Below are 12,913 nucleotides of genomic sequence, written 5' to 3' on the forward strand. Positions count from 1 at the left end.
GGTGGCCGGAGCTCCGTGGCACCGGGTTGGAGGGGGGGGGTAAAGGTGGTGTCTGGCGTGCCATCCCCATTGGAAGCGTCTGACTAAGGTTGATTGGGTGGTAGGTAGCTTTTGGGGTTGGGTTTGGACTGCGCAGGTCTTCGGCACCCCACCCTCCCCCAGCCCCCGCGCCCCCGATGCACTCTGGAATTCAGTGTGTGGACCAGGCTAGCCTGGAGCTCACAGAGATCGCCTGCCCCTACCTCCCACATCTGGGGCTAAAAGACAGGCTCCACTAAGGCGGACTCTGCCTTAGTTCTTGAGTCTAGAGAGGAAGCCAAATGGGCACCCAGGAGCAGAGGTTGGCGATTTCTTACTGGCAAGTCTTCCGTGACTGTCCATGCGTTTGCATCAGAGTGGCATTTAACGTGGCCTAGGAGGTGCTTTGACCTACTTCTACTTCCTTGGTTTTTAGTCTGTTTCCAGTTCCCTCCCTCTTAAAAGCGATACCCAAAGTACTATTTGTGGAGTTAGTGAGCCTCGCACTCCCCCTCTATAGAAAGGCAACTTGTCGTTCATTAAATCGTATTGGGTAGGGTTGGGTGCTAAACCTCTTCACACTGCGCTTCCTTTGACCCCGAGGAACTGGTCACATTTCAAAATTTTATCTTAGGAGTCTTTTCTGTGATTGCTTTTTTTTTTAACTGTTCCCAGGACAATTAGAGCCAAACTGTACTTCCTCTGTATGTCACGCACCCCACCTTTGTGTCTGTGTTATTGAATGTTAGTCCTTCCTTCCATGAACTGTCTACCTCTGTTAGGAGCGCAGTAGTGGAGCTCAATGTTCTGGAGTGAGGAGGTACAGAAAGGATAATAAGGTGCCCTGCAGGGGAGTTGAAGCAAAACAACCAGAAAGTATCTTCCTCTTGTTAAATATTTTCAGCTCCTTTAATTGGATTAGCCAAGATAAAAGAATGTGGCTTAATTAACAGGGAAAACATTGACCTGGGGGTGAGACCTTTTCTTCACATTTCACCCTTCCGCTGGTCACTTAGCACTTCCTGTTTGCCAAACGAGGCATCTGGACACAGTGTCCTTTGATTTGCTCCTCATAGATGTTTACAGAGTACTTGATGTGTCCAGCATTTTCCTAAGTTCTGGGGCAGTACCCTGAGACAGAATAACGGATCTGACCTATTTTGGTCCTTGAGTAAGTGCCATTGGAGTCAGCCTTCTGCAGGAAGTAACAGTGAAGATTAGAGTAGGAGCCATTGGAACCAATCCAAGTAAAAAGAAGAGTGTATGCGAAAGTCCAGGAGCAAGGACAATTACCAAACTGCTGAAAGAGAAGGGTTGCCCTAGAAAGTGGCAGATAAAAATCGGGGCCACTCAGGGCGCCACATCTTGAAGGCTTCCATAGAAGTGGGTTGTATTCTGAGTGCACATGAAGTGGTGAGAGGCTGAATGAAGGTGAAGGGATTTTAAGGCTGGTTAGGAGGCCATTGTAGTAGACTAGAAATGATGGTAACCTTCAATCGGAGTGCTAGGAAAAGGTAGGACATAGGACAGTTAAGGGGAGATTTATGATCATTGGGCAGGCTTTGGTTCCTCTTAATTTTAACATGTAATTTTTCATTCCAATCCAGTATATTAAGAGGAGCCCAGGGAGAGTATTGTCTCCATCACATGGAAAAAGAAGTAGGCAAAGTTCCACTTAAAAACTTAAAAATATGCAGTGTGGTAAGCCCCTATCTTAGGTATGCTAACTTTGTCAGTGATTCTGAGATGGGGCACTCTCCATTTTTAGAGGAAAAAACGAGTTCAGAGAAATGAGGTCTCAAGATTACAAGCCTATTAAGTAGTAGAGCTGGATTTCAATTCTGGGGTCTCTGATGCCAAATCCAAGTTCCACGGTGGCCAGCTAGGGTTAGGACTTGAGTGTCTAGGCTTCTGTGTTGGAGCATATTCAGAGGATTGGGTCAGGCCATTTATACCTGGTTGACCTGATTTCTGTACTGACAACAGCTACACAAGGCTGTTAGTCACTATGTCTTTGACTTGATACAGTATTAGAGTTTTTGCATCATGATTTTTTTGTTGTTGTTCAGGCCTGTGCTTTGTTTCTCTACTAATAGGAATCAGCAAAGATTTAGATAATGAACTCTACTTGGATGTGGGCCAAAAGGCTCATTGCAGAATTGTACTTCTAAAGAAAGAAGCAGCTCTGACCATGACCTAGTTCATTTCCTTCTTTTCAAGGGTGAGGAAGCTGAGATTCTGTGTGAATGAGTTGCTTGAGGCCAGATCATGGCCACAAAAGGTTTCAGAGATTTAGTTCTCACAGACTACTAACCATTCTGAAATTGTTCATTAATTAAGGTGGGAAATGGAGAAATGATGTTACAGTCACTTGAACCCTCTTGAACAACATGTTCTTGCAGAGTCTGGGTGACTTCTCCACCCTGGCCAGTAAGTACTGTGTACTGTAGTGTGCAGCTCTGCTCCTCCTCTCCTTCCTGGTGCTTAGGGTGGACTGCATGGCCTTCCACATGCCAGGCAAGAGCCACTGCTTGAGCCAAGTCGAGTATTTTGGCACATGAAGATGATTCTGTCCTTGTAAAGAACAGTTAAGAAGAACAGTTTTTAAAAATTACACAGCATATATGGGCCACAGAACTTGACATATCCCCTTGTCAAACCAGGGAAGAATAACAAGCCTTGGTTGCATGTGCCACTGGCCTCTCCAGGACTCCTGGAGGTCTCAGATGAAGTCCTTGTACTCTGCTTATTGATCCTTCCCTTCCCTTAGTGGCAAGATTTTAAATTTAAAAAAAAAAAAAAAAAAGACTTTAAAAAAATAACAAGTAAATGGGTGCTGGAACTCATGTTTACTTTTATGATTGGCTTCATTCCCTTGAAGTCAAGACATTATGAATATAAATTCTGTTTGTATAGAATTTATCAGCAAATAAATGTATGTTTTGTGTAGGCAAGCTTATTTTTGTTTTACAGTGCTGAAAGGTAGAAGTAGTTCACACTTTGACATTTCTTCTAATGAACTTAGGTTTTATCCCTCTCAGTTCAGAAACTAATTGAGTAAGAGACCAGTTTATTACTCCCTGAGCAGCAAAGGTTGAGTAAATTGGTTGTATGGCATCCAGGATGATATTTGGAGACTAAAGCTGAGCCAAGTGAGTTTCATGAATCCTTTTCCCATCTTCCTCCCCACCCCACCTGTCAATGTCTTTTTTGGTGACCTTTTCTTGGTGTCTTTTTAATGTGGTTATCAAATATAAAGATATAAGGATTATGACAAAAGCTGAAGATTAACTCCTGGGATGTTAACGTTAGACTGCAGTGGGTGGCCTAGGAAAGGCGTAACTCAGCAAGATAAGTAGAAGAATGTGCCAAAAATTAAGGAAAAATTCCTTCCCCGTTTACATTCATATATTAGATTTGTGAGTTGACTTCCTTTAATTTCATACAATGTTTTTTGATAATGGTCCCCCTTCCTCCCTCCCAGGTCCATTCCTACTTCTGTACCCACCCAACTTCCAAGTTCTCTCTCATTTTGTTTTTTCTTTTAAACCCACCAAATTCAGTATTTGTGTTGCCTGGCTACGCTTGGTTGTTAGGCCTGCTCTTGAGTATGGTTAACCTACTGGGGGTTACACCATTAAAGAAAACTGACTCTCCCCACCCCAGCAGCTATCAAATGCCTAAGTAATAACTCAGTTAATGGTGGGACTTTGAATCCGCCTCCTCTACTCCATGCTTGGATTTTATGTGGATTGAGCTTGCAAAGAAAGGTCTTGTACATGCTGTCACAATTGCTGGGAACTCATATGTGCAGTGATCCTCTTCCGTCTAGAAAATACTGCTTCCTTGAAGTTATTTCCCACCTCTAGCTCTTGAGAGTCTTTCTACCCCTCTTACCGCACGTTTCCTAGCCTTGGAGCTATGCATGTGAAATGGATATCCAAATAGGGCTTCACACTCCTTGGTCTTTTATTCTCCAAATATCAACTAGTTGTGGGTCTCAGTATTAATTGCTATTTACTTCAAGAAGAAGTAGGCTCTGATTATGATTGCGAGATGAACTTACTGTAAGCAGTAAGTCACTAGGAGTCCTTTTAATACTACTCCATTTACTAGAGTAATATTAGTTTTCCCCTAATGCCTATGACATACCCACAGATTTTTCTGCTCCATTAGCAATGGCAAATATGGGTTGCATTTTATGGGAGCGGCCTTAAATCCAGTCAGAACGTAGCATCCATGCCACTATTGCATCTGCGGGCAGATTTAAGCTCAGACCATTTGCTGTAGCTTGAAGGTTTACCACTGGCTGAGATTACTTTTCTCTGCTATCCGTACATAGCACCTTCTAGCCAGCTGGTAGAGATGAAGCTTCCTGGTCAGTACCCATTTGATTTCTCCTGTTTTATGATTCAGATATATATATGTATATAATCAAAAGCACTGACAATAGCCTGTAATATTTAGAGATCTCTGGGACCCACCTAATTGACCACAACTCAAAAGTAAACCATTCTTGATGACCTATTTATTTCTTGGTATGTTGGGGTATTCTGCTGGTCAGTTTTATTGCAACTTGGCACAGATAGAATCATTTGGAAAGAGGGAATCTCAATTGAGAAAATGTTCTCACAAGACTATCCTGTCCTCTATTTTCTTAATCGATGATTGATGTGGGAGGGCCCAACTCACTGTGGGTAATGCCACCTCTGGGGCTGGTTGGTTGCCCTTGGTCGCTTAAGAGAGCAAGCTGAATTGGTTCTTTTCTGATTCTTCTAACCCATAGCATCATTTTAATAAATGTCAGAATACCAGCTTACTGAAAGGTGGGTAGGGTGGCGGCGCAGAGCCAGCCGGGACAAGGAACAAGCCAGTAAACAATATTCCTCCAAGACTTCTACTTCAATTCCTGTCTCCAAATTCTTGCTCTGACTTCCTTCAGGATAGACTGTTACTGCAAGTATAAACTGAAGTAAATCCTTCTCTTTTTGTAACTACTTTTGAATCTTGTTTAAGGAGACAGCATTTGAAGAGAAAACTTAATATAGGGATGTTGCTTTAAGAAGGCTATTTGTGTGTGCGTGCGTGTGTGTGTGTGTGTGTGTGTGTGTGTGTGTGTTTGTGTTTTCTCATGTGTACATTCCTTTTTCACTTTAATCCCATTTTCTTTGACTACACCTATGATATGGAGCATATTATATGTATCTTTAATTATATTCAATATACGTATTAAGCTGAAGAAGCAAAAAGCATTTTCTGTGTATAACTGTGGTTAAAGGGGATAGTGGGCACTACTTGAAAAGCTTTACATAATCAAAAATAGAAAATATACCATTAATATATTGTTAAAGTCACCACATAGCAAATAATGAAGGTGAGCTTATAAAAGGCAGATGAAATTTAATAAATGGGAGTAATTATATCTGAGGAAATATCTGTTATGGTTAGCTACCAGTAAAGGACTTGAAATGTGTTTCCTAACTCAGAAGGCAACGAAGGAACTTTTCAGTGAAGCAGCAAGAAAAGTTTTAAAATGGACATTTATGAATATCAGTTAAAATTCTTAGAAAAAATATACAGTTGTCTCCCACACCGACTTATGGTATGTCTTTACTGGGTTTCAATTACTCACAATCAACTGTGGCCCAGAAATATTACATGCAAAATTTTAGAAATAAATATTTTGTAACTTTTAGGTTGCAGCCCATTCTGAGTATCATGATGAAATCTTGCATTGCCCCATTCAAAACCTGAATGGGCCTTTGAAGGTGGTACCCAGCCCTGGGGTCCTGCCTTGCTGTGCTCCCCGATCTCCTGGGAGCTTATCTACTCTCTATCCCTACCTGCCTGTTGATTACTTAGTAGTTGCCCTGACTAAAGTAACTTGAGGAAAGAACTGACTCAGTTCTTGGGGTGGGAAGGCAGGGGAAGCGGCTTAGTTCAAGGAGGAACGTGTGGCAGAGGGTAGTTATTACATGGTAGATGGCACGAACCAGGGACTGAGTATTACCTTCAGCGGTCTGCCACTAGTGACCCACTTCCACCAGCTGGGAACTGAGTGTTCATAGTCTGAACACATAGGAGCATTACAGAGACCGGAACAGCTCCGTGCCAGTAAGTGGTAGAATTGAACAGCACAAACACTAACAGCAGCAACAAAAGCTGGAAGGGTATTGATAATTGGGGCAAGTGGATTTAAAAGCAATGATTTAAAGGAACAAAGAAATGTAACACTCTAACAGGAAGTTTTAGGAGTCAGAAGCTTGAATGTCTGCAGTGTAGCTTTTGTATACCTGAAGGGAATGTTATATAGGAGACAAGCATCCAGAAAGAAGGCAAATGACAAACTGAAAAGCTTCTGAGTTGCTTCTTCTACAAAGTCAACTTGAATACTTGTAATACATATAAAAACAAACAAAAGTAGGCCACAAAGAAACAAAGCTATGCAGAACACATACTTAACAGCATAGCTTTCAACAAAGTAATGGAAATTGTCTAACCCATGAGAAAACCAGCAAATGCTATGGACACGGAATGCTTTGAGGATGTACAAATGACCAAGAACAACAGAAGGATGGTACTACTAAATTTCACTATTTAGCAAACCGCAGATCTATAGATAGAAAGTACAGATTGGTACCTTTTTCACACCATCAAAAAAATTAAACTGTTGGCAAGGGGTATGGTTCGAGGTGGAGATAGCATCACCAAAGGGGAGGGAGACTACCTCCTGTGTAAAGTAGATGACAACTGAGGCGGCCACTCACATCCAACCTGGCTTCCACACACATGCACATACGCACACATACACATGCAAAAAATGCCCATGAGATAATTCCTATTGTTGGATACTAGTGTAGTAGCCTTCTTTTAAAGCTGTTGTTTTATTATACTTGTGTTTTGTTTGAAAATCTTCTTAAAAGAATGATAGTTCTGAGTATAATAACAAAACCAAAAGTGATAGTGGAAACGTTCCAAATACACCCTGTGTGTATTTTATTTTTATTATATTATCAGAACTGACTACCACCTCCCTGAAGACATCTTTCAGAAGCAGCCTTGCTTCAGTCATCAGGGAACAGTGTTATATTATGTGTGAACAGGATTACCTAGAAACATCGAGGTATGGGCTGGTTTACATAATTTATTCAGGTTGCCTCTGAGGAATGTACTTACTATAGTAGAACAAAGAAAATACAGAAACTTGCTTAAGACTTTCTGCCCTTTGAGGAGAGTGAGCAGGACTTTTTCATGTTGCCAGTTTGTGAATGTGTCAGGCATAAGCATGCCAGTATGGACTCTCAGGGTGCCTGTAACCTGGTGACTCCAGCCTTGTCTGGGGGCTTCAGGAAAACTCTTCTATTTACAGGTATGCCCATAGAATCTTTAAAGCCCCCTTCTCTACCCAGAAATTTTTCTTTTTCTCTCCATCTGAAGGGCTAGGTTCATAGCCAAGCTGAATTTACGGTACTCTGGGGCAGCTGCTATGACCCTGCCTACTCTTTTTCAGTGTGCTTGAATTGTCCCCCTTGTTTGGTAGTTAATCATGCAGTGTCTTATCTGGCAAGATATGGTATAAGATCTCTGGGGATTACATTCTTTTTTTCTGGACACTGCCCGACACATAGCAAATCCTGAGTAAGACATTTGGTGAGTGAGTAGATGTATTCTATCATAGGAGAGATAGTGGAGTATCTTGACCAACTTATATTTATTCACTTTCTTTAAATTTGCTTTTGCAGTTTAGAATGTTTATACCTTGGAGGAAACTTCATTAAAGAAATCCCACCAGAATTAGCCAATCTGCCTTCCCTGAATTACTTGGTGTTGTGTGACAACAAGATCCAAAGTGTGCCTCCTCAGCTCTCACAGTGAGTATTCTCGGCCATAGGCACAGACATCTGTGGTGAGGAACTACTGAGAGGAGTTAAGAATATGCCAGTAATCTCAGCACTAGGGAAGTGAAACAGGAAAACCTTAAGCTCAAGACCAACTTGGACTACACAGTAAGGCCTCAATTTAAATGGAAAAGAAAAATAGGTAGTCTCAAAAAAAGTTGTAATTAATAGTCCTGCAGTTTGTTATGAGCTGAATTGTTTTCAGTTTTACTTTTAAATGCTCTGGTTTATTCTTCAAAGTATTTGCTTAGCCGTGTGTGTGTGTGTGTGTGTGTGTGTGTGTGTGTGTGTGTGTGTGTGTGTGTGGCGCGCATGTACTCATGCATATGCGTGCTTATAGGTATGTACAAGTATGCATGCTCATGTTCACTTGCACGTGGAGGCCCAATAATGACCTGGGTTCTATTTGTTCCTTTGAGATGGGGGAGGAGGTATCTCGTTGGCTTGGAATTTACCAGTAGGCTAGGCTGGCAGGCCAGAAAGCCTCGGGGACTGCCTCCTTGGTGCTGGGGTTACAGGTGTGAACCTCACCTAACATTGATTTTTTTTTACCACACCTGACTTTTAATTTTTTGACTGCCATTTTCACAATTAAACTTGAGTTCTTTTGTGCCTGAAAGGCACAGGCTTCTTTACTGATTGGCCCAACCATTCAGTGTTCTTCTTACTGGAGGGGGGCGGGGGAGAAGGAGAGGGGGAACGAGTTCACAAAAATAAGAGTAGTAATTTGGCATAGCTTTCCTTGGGTCTTGTGGAACTTGACAATTTATATTTGATCTTAAGCATTCCTGTCCTTTTGTGGCTTTGTAATTAAAAGGATCATTATTCATAGAATATGTAAAGTCTTTTTTATTGTATGTATAAGTGATATGATGTGTCCTCTAGTGTCTTTAAATCTATTGTTTATCTTTACTAGGACACAGAATACTTCATAAATATTTCCAGTACTTTTAAGATCCCAGAGGAATAGTCTGAGCTGGTTTTAGATACTTAATTTTTCATTTATTGACCTTAATGTTAATTGTTAATTCACATGGGAAGCTCAGACGCTGTATACACACACTGACATGTTTGTACATATAGAAGTGTATGTAAGTATAACTTTCTACTATGTTACTCATCCATGGGCTTGGTTTCTGCTTGGCATTCACTCTAGGTTGCATTCACTTCGATCCCTCAGCCTGCACAATAACTTGCTGACATACCTGCCTCGAGAGATCCTTAACCTTGTTCACCTGGAAGAGTTGAGTTTACGAGGAAACCCATTGGTTGTTCGTTTTGTTAGAGACTTAACATATGACCCTCCAACTCTTCTGGAATTAGCTGCAAGAACCATTAAGATCCGAAGTATTTCTTACACTCCCTATGATCTTCCTGGGAATCTTCTTAGATACTTGGGTTCAGCCAGCAATTGTCCAAACCCAAAGTGCGGTGGTAAGTTGATCTGGGGTTGGCCTTTTTCACTCACTTAGCTGTTTTTAAATTTTGAGGTTGTGTTTTTTTTAATTAGCTAAGGCTTCTTTCACGTAAAGGCAGTGAATAGAAAGTAAGATGCTGTGTCTCCTCAGCCTCCTCCCTCCTTAAAAATTGTTTTCACACTAATTTTACCTTTAAACACAAGGAACTTCACCCTGGGAATTTCATTTTGTCTTGGAACATTTTGATAAAATTAAGATGGTAAAATGAAAGGAAATATAAAGAAATAATCTTAATTTTTAAAAACAGTTTTAAAATGTTCGGCTATCTTCCATGTGTATTTGAAGGCTCACTATTGTATTATGTACCACTAGGGCAGTGCTTCTCACCCACAGGGATTGCATAGTAGATATTTACATTATGACTCATAACAGTAGCAAAATTACAGTTATGAAATAAAAATAAAATGATTTTCTAGTTGGGGATCACCCTGCCGTGAGGAACTGTATTAACGGTCACAGCATTAGGAAGGTGGAGAACCTCCTAACTGCATTATGGTATGCTTAAAGATGTCTGAGAGGAGACCGAGTGGCTGCCCATTTCTGGGTGTACAAAAGAACTTTAAATCTATGGCTCAAGATTTACATTTAGAGCATTTGAAGAAACATACTGCTTTTAAATAAGGTACTGGTGTGAAGACAAGTATAAGCACTAAGAAAATGTTGCATAATAATATCAAAACTGGGGTAAGATTTGTTTTTGGAAAGTCTAATCTTGTCTTGAGATATTATACAGCTAAAAGGGGAACAAATTAAATTTCTCTGATTGTTACAAAATAAAAAGACTAGGTATAAAGAAGAGCCTTCTCCCAGCTGGCCTGGCTGCCTTCTCAGCAGGTGCATGCTGGGTCAGTGAGTGTGCTAATAAGTCTTCCTCCGTGGGCCTCTGTCTTGAAGCAGGTGGTGGCAGGGCAATGTTGAAACTAGGGTGTGGAGACTTGAAAGAGGCAGCATTCACACCAGGGATTCCTGCTGAAATCTCCCATGCCTAGAATCCATCCTCTTCTGGAAACACACCTCTAAAGAGAGAAGAATTATCTTCTCTGAACTTTTTTTTTTAATTGACTTTTTTAGTATTCCAAAGAGCTGTTTATCTTAGGAATGCCTTAAAAATTATTAGTTTAAAATTTTAGATATCATCAATAAATCAAGAAAATAAAACCAATCATTTTACATGCTTCCCTACTTCCACTATCTCAGGTTCCTTATTGAACTGTAAGTTAAAAATAATGACATTTACAAGACACTTTCTCTTTGTAGAGTTTGAATGTTTACAAATGATAGTATTACAGGAACCTAACATGGTTACTAGGATTATTATAAGCCTATTGATGCGTCTAATTTCTAAGTTGTTCAGAGTAGTAAACTATAAAAAGCTATGGGGGACCCAGGCCTGGTGGCACATAGCTTTATTCCCAGTATTCAGGGGGCATAGGCAAGAGGAGCTCTACGAGTAGGAGACCAGCCTGGTGTACACAGAGTTCCAGGCAGGCCAGGACTACATAGTGACATTCTGTCTTTATAAATGAATGAATTTTTGAATATTTGGTCCATTGTGTGATAGTCAGTAGTTGGAAAACTTTGATGTGAAGTTTGAGATCCCTCTTTCAATTTCTGCCACAAATTTATATAGTTTGGTTATACTGTAACCATAGAGATGGACTTTGTACGTTAGAGAAATGTAAGATATTTTTAAAGGTTCAGCTAGAGTCTGGCAATACAACAACCTTTGCTTTCCTCTTAGCTCTAGCTGTGGCTCTACTTCACTGAAGGACCATAGTTCAAGAGCACTAAGTTAAGAACCAAATAAGGGAATCCCAGTTTTAGTCTACCAGAGTGTATTTGATTTTGTGTGAACTGAATGAGATCTTCAGCTTTGCAGCATGGAGACTTTGAGCCTGTATAAATGTGAGGTGACATTTTGTTTCTGTCAGGTTTGCTCTCCCAGTCATGGTGCATTTGTATTAATCCTAAACCCTTGGAAGAGGTGGAGGCAAGAGGATAAGGAGTTCAAGGCCAGGCTAGAGTTTTATGGGCAGCCTGGGCTATAAGTGACCTTGGTTTCCCAAAAGACAAGAGTGGATATAACAGCTACTTCCCTTTCTGAAAATTCTTGTAAGGTAGTTACTTCCTTAATTATTACTAAAGGAAGTGTTTTTTAGTCTCCGACTGTAGGACAGTACTAGCAACTGAGGGGGCTTGTAGAATAAGGACACTTTACAAATCCTGTAATCTCTGACAATCCCCAAGTAACCTAGAGAAAATCTGCTAAATAAACAGTGTCCTGTGCTTTCTCAGCTTGCTCCTTTCAGATACATTGCCTTGTCTTTTTTCTTGTTGTAGAAAACAAGAAATGATTCAGAGTATGAATGAATTATGTCACAGTGAACAAAGGAAGATTGCAAAAGTCCTTTCTTTCCTCCTCCCCTCATAGATTCTAAGGATCAGGCTTGGCAGAAGCACCTTTACCGTTGAGCCATCTCTCGGGCCCTCCTGATGTTCTCTTAGCAGTGAGATTGGCCCCTGGAAGATCTCCCAGTGTGTCTCTCTGCTGCGCTACTAGAAGGAACTGCTCTCATATGTCTACTTAAGATTCCCAAAGAGAGTTTATATGTAATGTAGCTCCAAAATGCTAGAAAGGGGCTTTAAAACTATGGCTCTTGAATTTTACTGACTTCTTATATTCTTTCTCCCTCTAGGAGTCTATTTTGACTGTTGTGTCAGACAAATTAAGTTTGTGGACTTCTGTGGGAAGTATCGCCTCCCCCTCATGCACTATCTGTGTTCTCCAGAATGCTCCTCCCCCTGCAGCTCTGCCTCGCACAGCTCCACATCCCAGAGTGAGTCTGACTCAGAAGATGAAGCCAGCGTTGCTGCACACAGGATGCAGAAAGTTCTTCTTGGTTGAGCAGCAGTGGGTATTGAAAACTATTAAAACACTGAGCAGAAATGACTTAAAAAGAAAATGGGTCTTGAAGTTGATTGGAGACATGAGCGTTTTCATCTTGAATGTCCATGTAAGACTTGCCACGATGTGAAAAAAAAGTTTTGCAGTCTGTCTGCACATACAGCGGTAATGAGTCCAATTCTGTGTTTAGATTCTTTGAGTGTAATTTATTGTGAATGGCAGTTCAAAATTCAGCTGATTGGTCACAATTTTCATGTAAGTCTTTGAAGAAACACTAGCAGAATGGTTCATTCTGAAGAACAGTCATGTGTGTTATCAGCCGGAAGTGGTGTCTCCTGGGACAGCTGAGTTGAATAAAGAGGTCATCACAGTTGTGTTACCAGGGTTGTCCTGGTTTATGTTAAACAGTATACATACATAAAATGAGCCTTCTCCTTGTGTTACCCCTGGACTGTTGAAAGCCTTTCTGACCAACTAACTGGACAGTAAAGACTATAACTTTTAAATGGAATATTTAAACCAGCTCTTGTTTTGTGTGATTGTTATTAACTTTATATAATCTAACAGTGATGTGTTATAGTGCCTTAATCCTAGCAAGATTATGGAAGCTTATT

The 12,913-nt window shown here is 40.7% G+C and overlaps 1 protein-coding gene across 1 annotated transcript in view; it reads left to right on the forward strand.

Annotated features, from left to right (window-relative positions):
* Positions 1-12,821, forward strand: part of Lrrc58 (leucine rich repeat containing 58) — a 13,462-nt gene extending 641 nt beyond the window's left edge. The window contains exons 2-6 of the mRNA XM_031360014.1: positions 163-206; positions 265-419; positions 7,761-7,889; positions 9,073-9,350; positions 12,091-12,821. Coding sequence (XP_031215874.1) covers positions 163-206; positions 265-419; positions 7,761-7,889; positions 9,073-9,350; positions 12,091-12,299 — 815 coding nt within the window. The 3' untranslated portion in view covers positions 12,300-12,821. The remainder of the gene's footprint in view (positions 1-162; positions 207-264; positions 420-7,760; positions 7,890-9,072; positions 9,351-12,090) is intronic.
* Positions 12,822-12,913: the final 92 nt, after the last annotated feature.

This window comes from Mastomys coucha, unplaced genomic scaffold (assembly GCF_008632895.1).
Source record: "Mastomys coucha isolate ucsf_1 unplaced genomic scaffold, UCSF_Mcou_1 pScaffold12, whole genome shotgun sequence".
Lineage (NCBI taxonomy): Eukaryota > Metazoa > Chordata > Mammalia > Rodentia > Muridae > Mastomys > Mastomys coucha.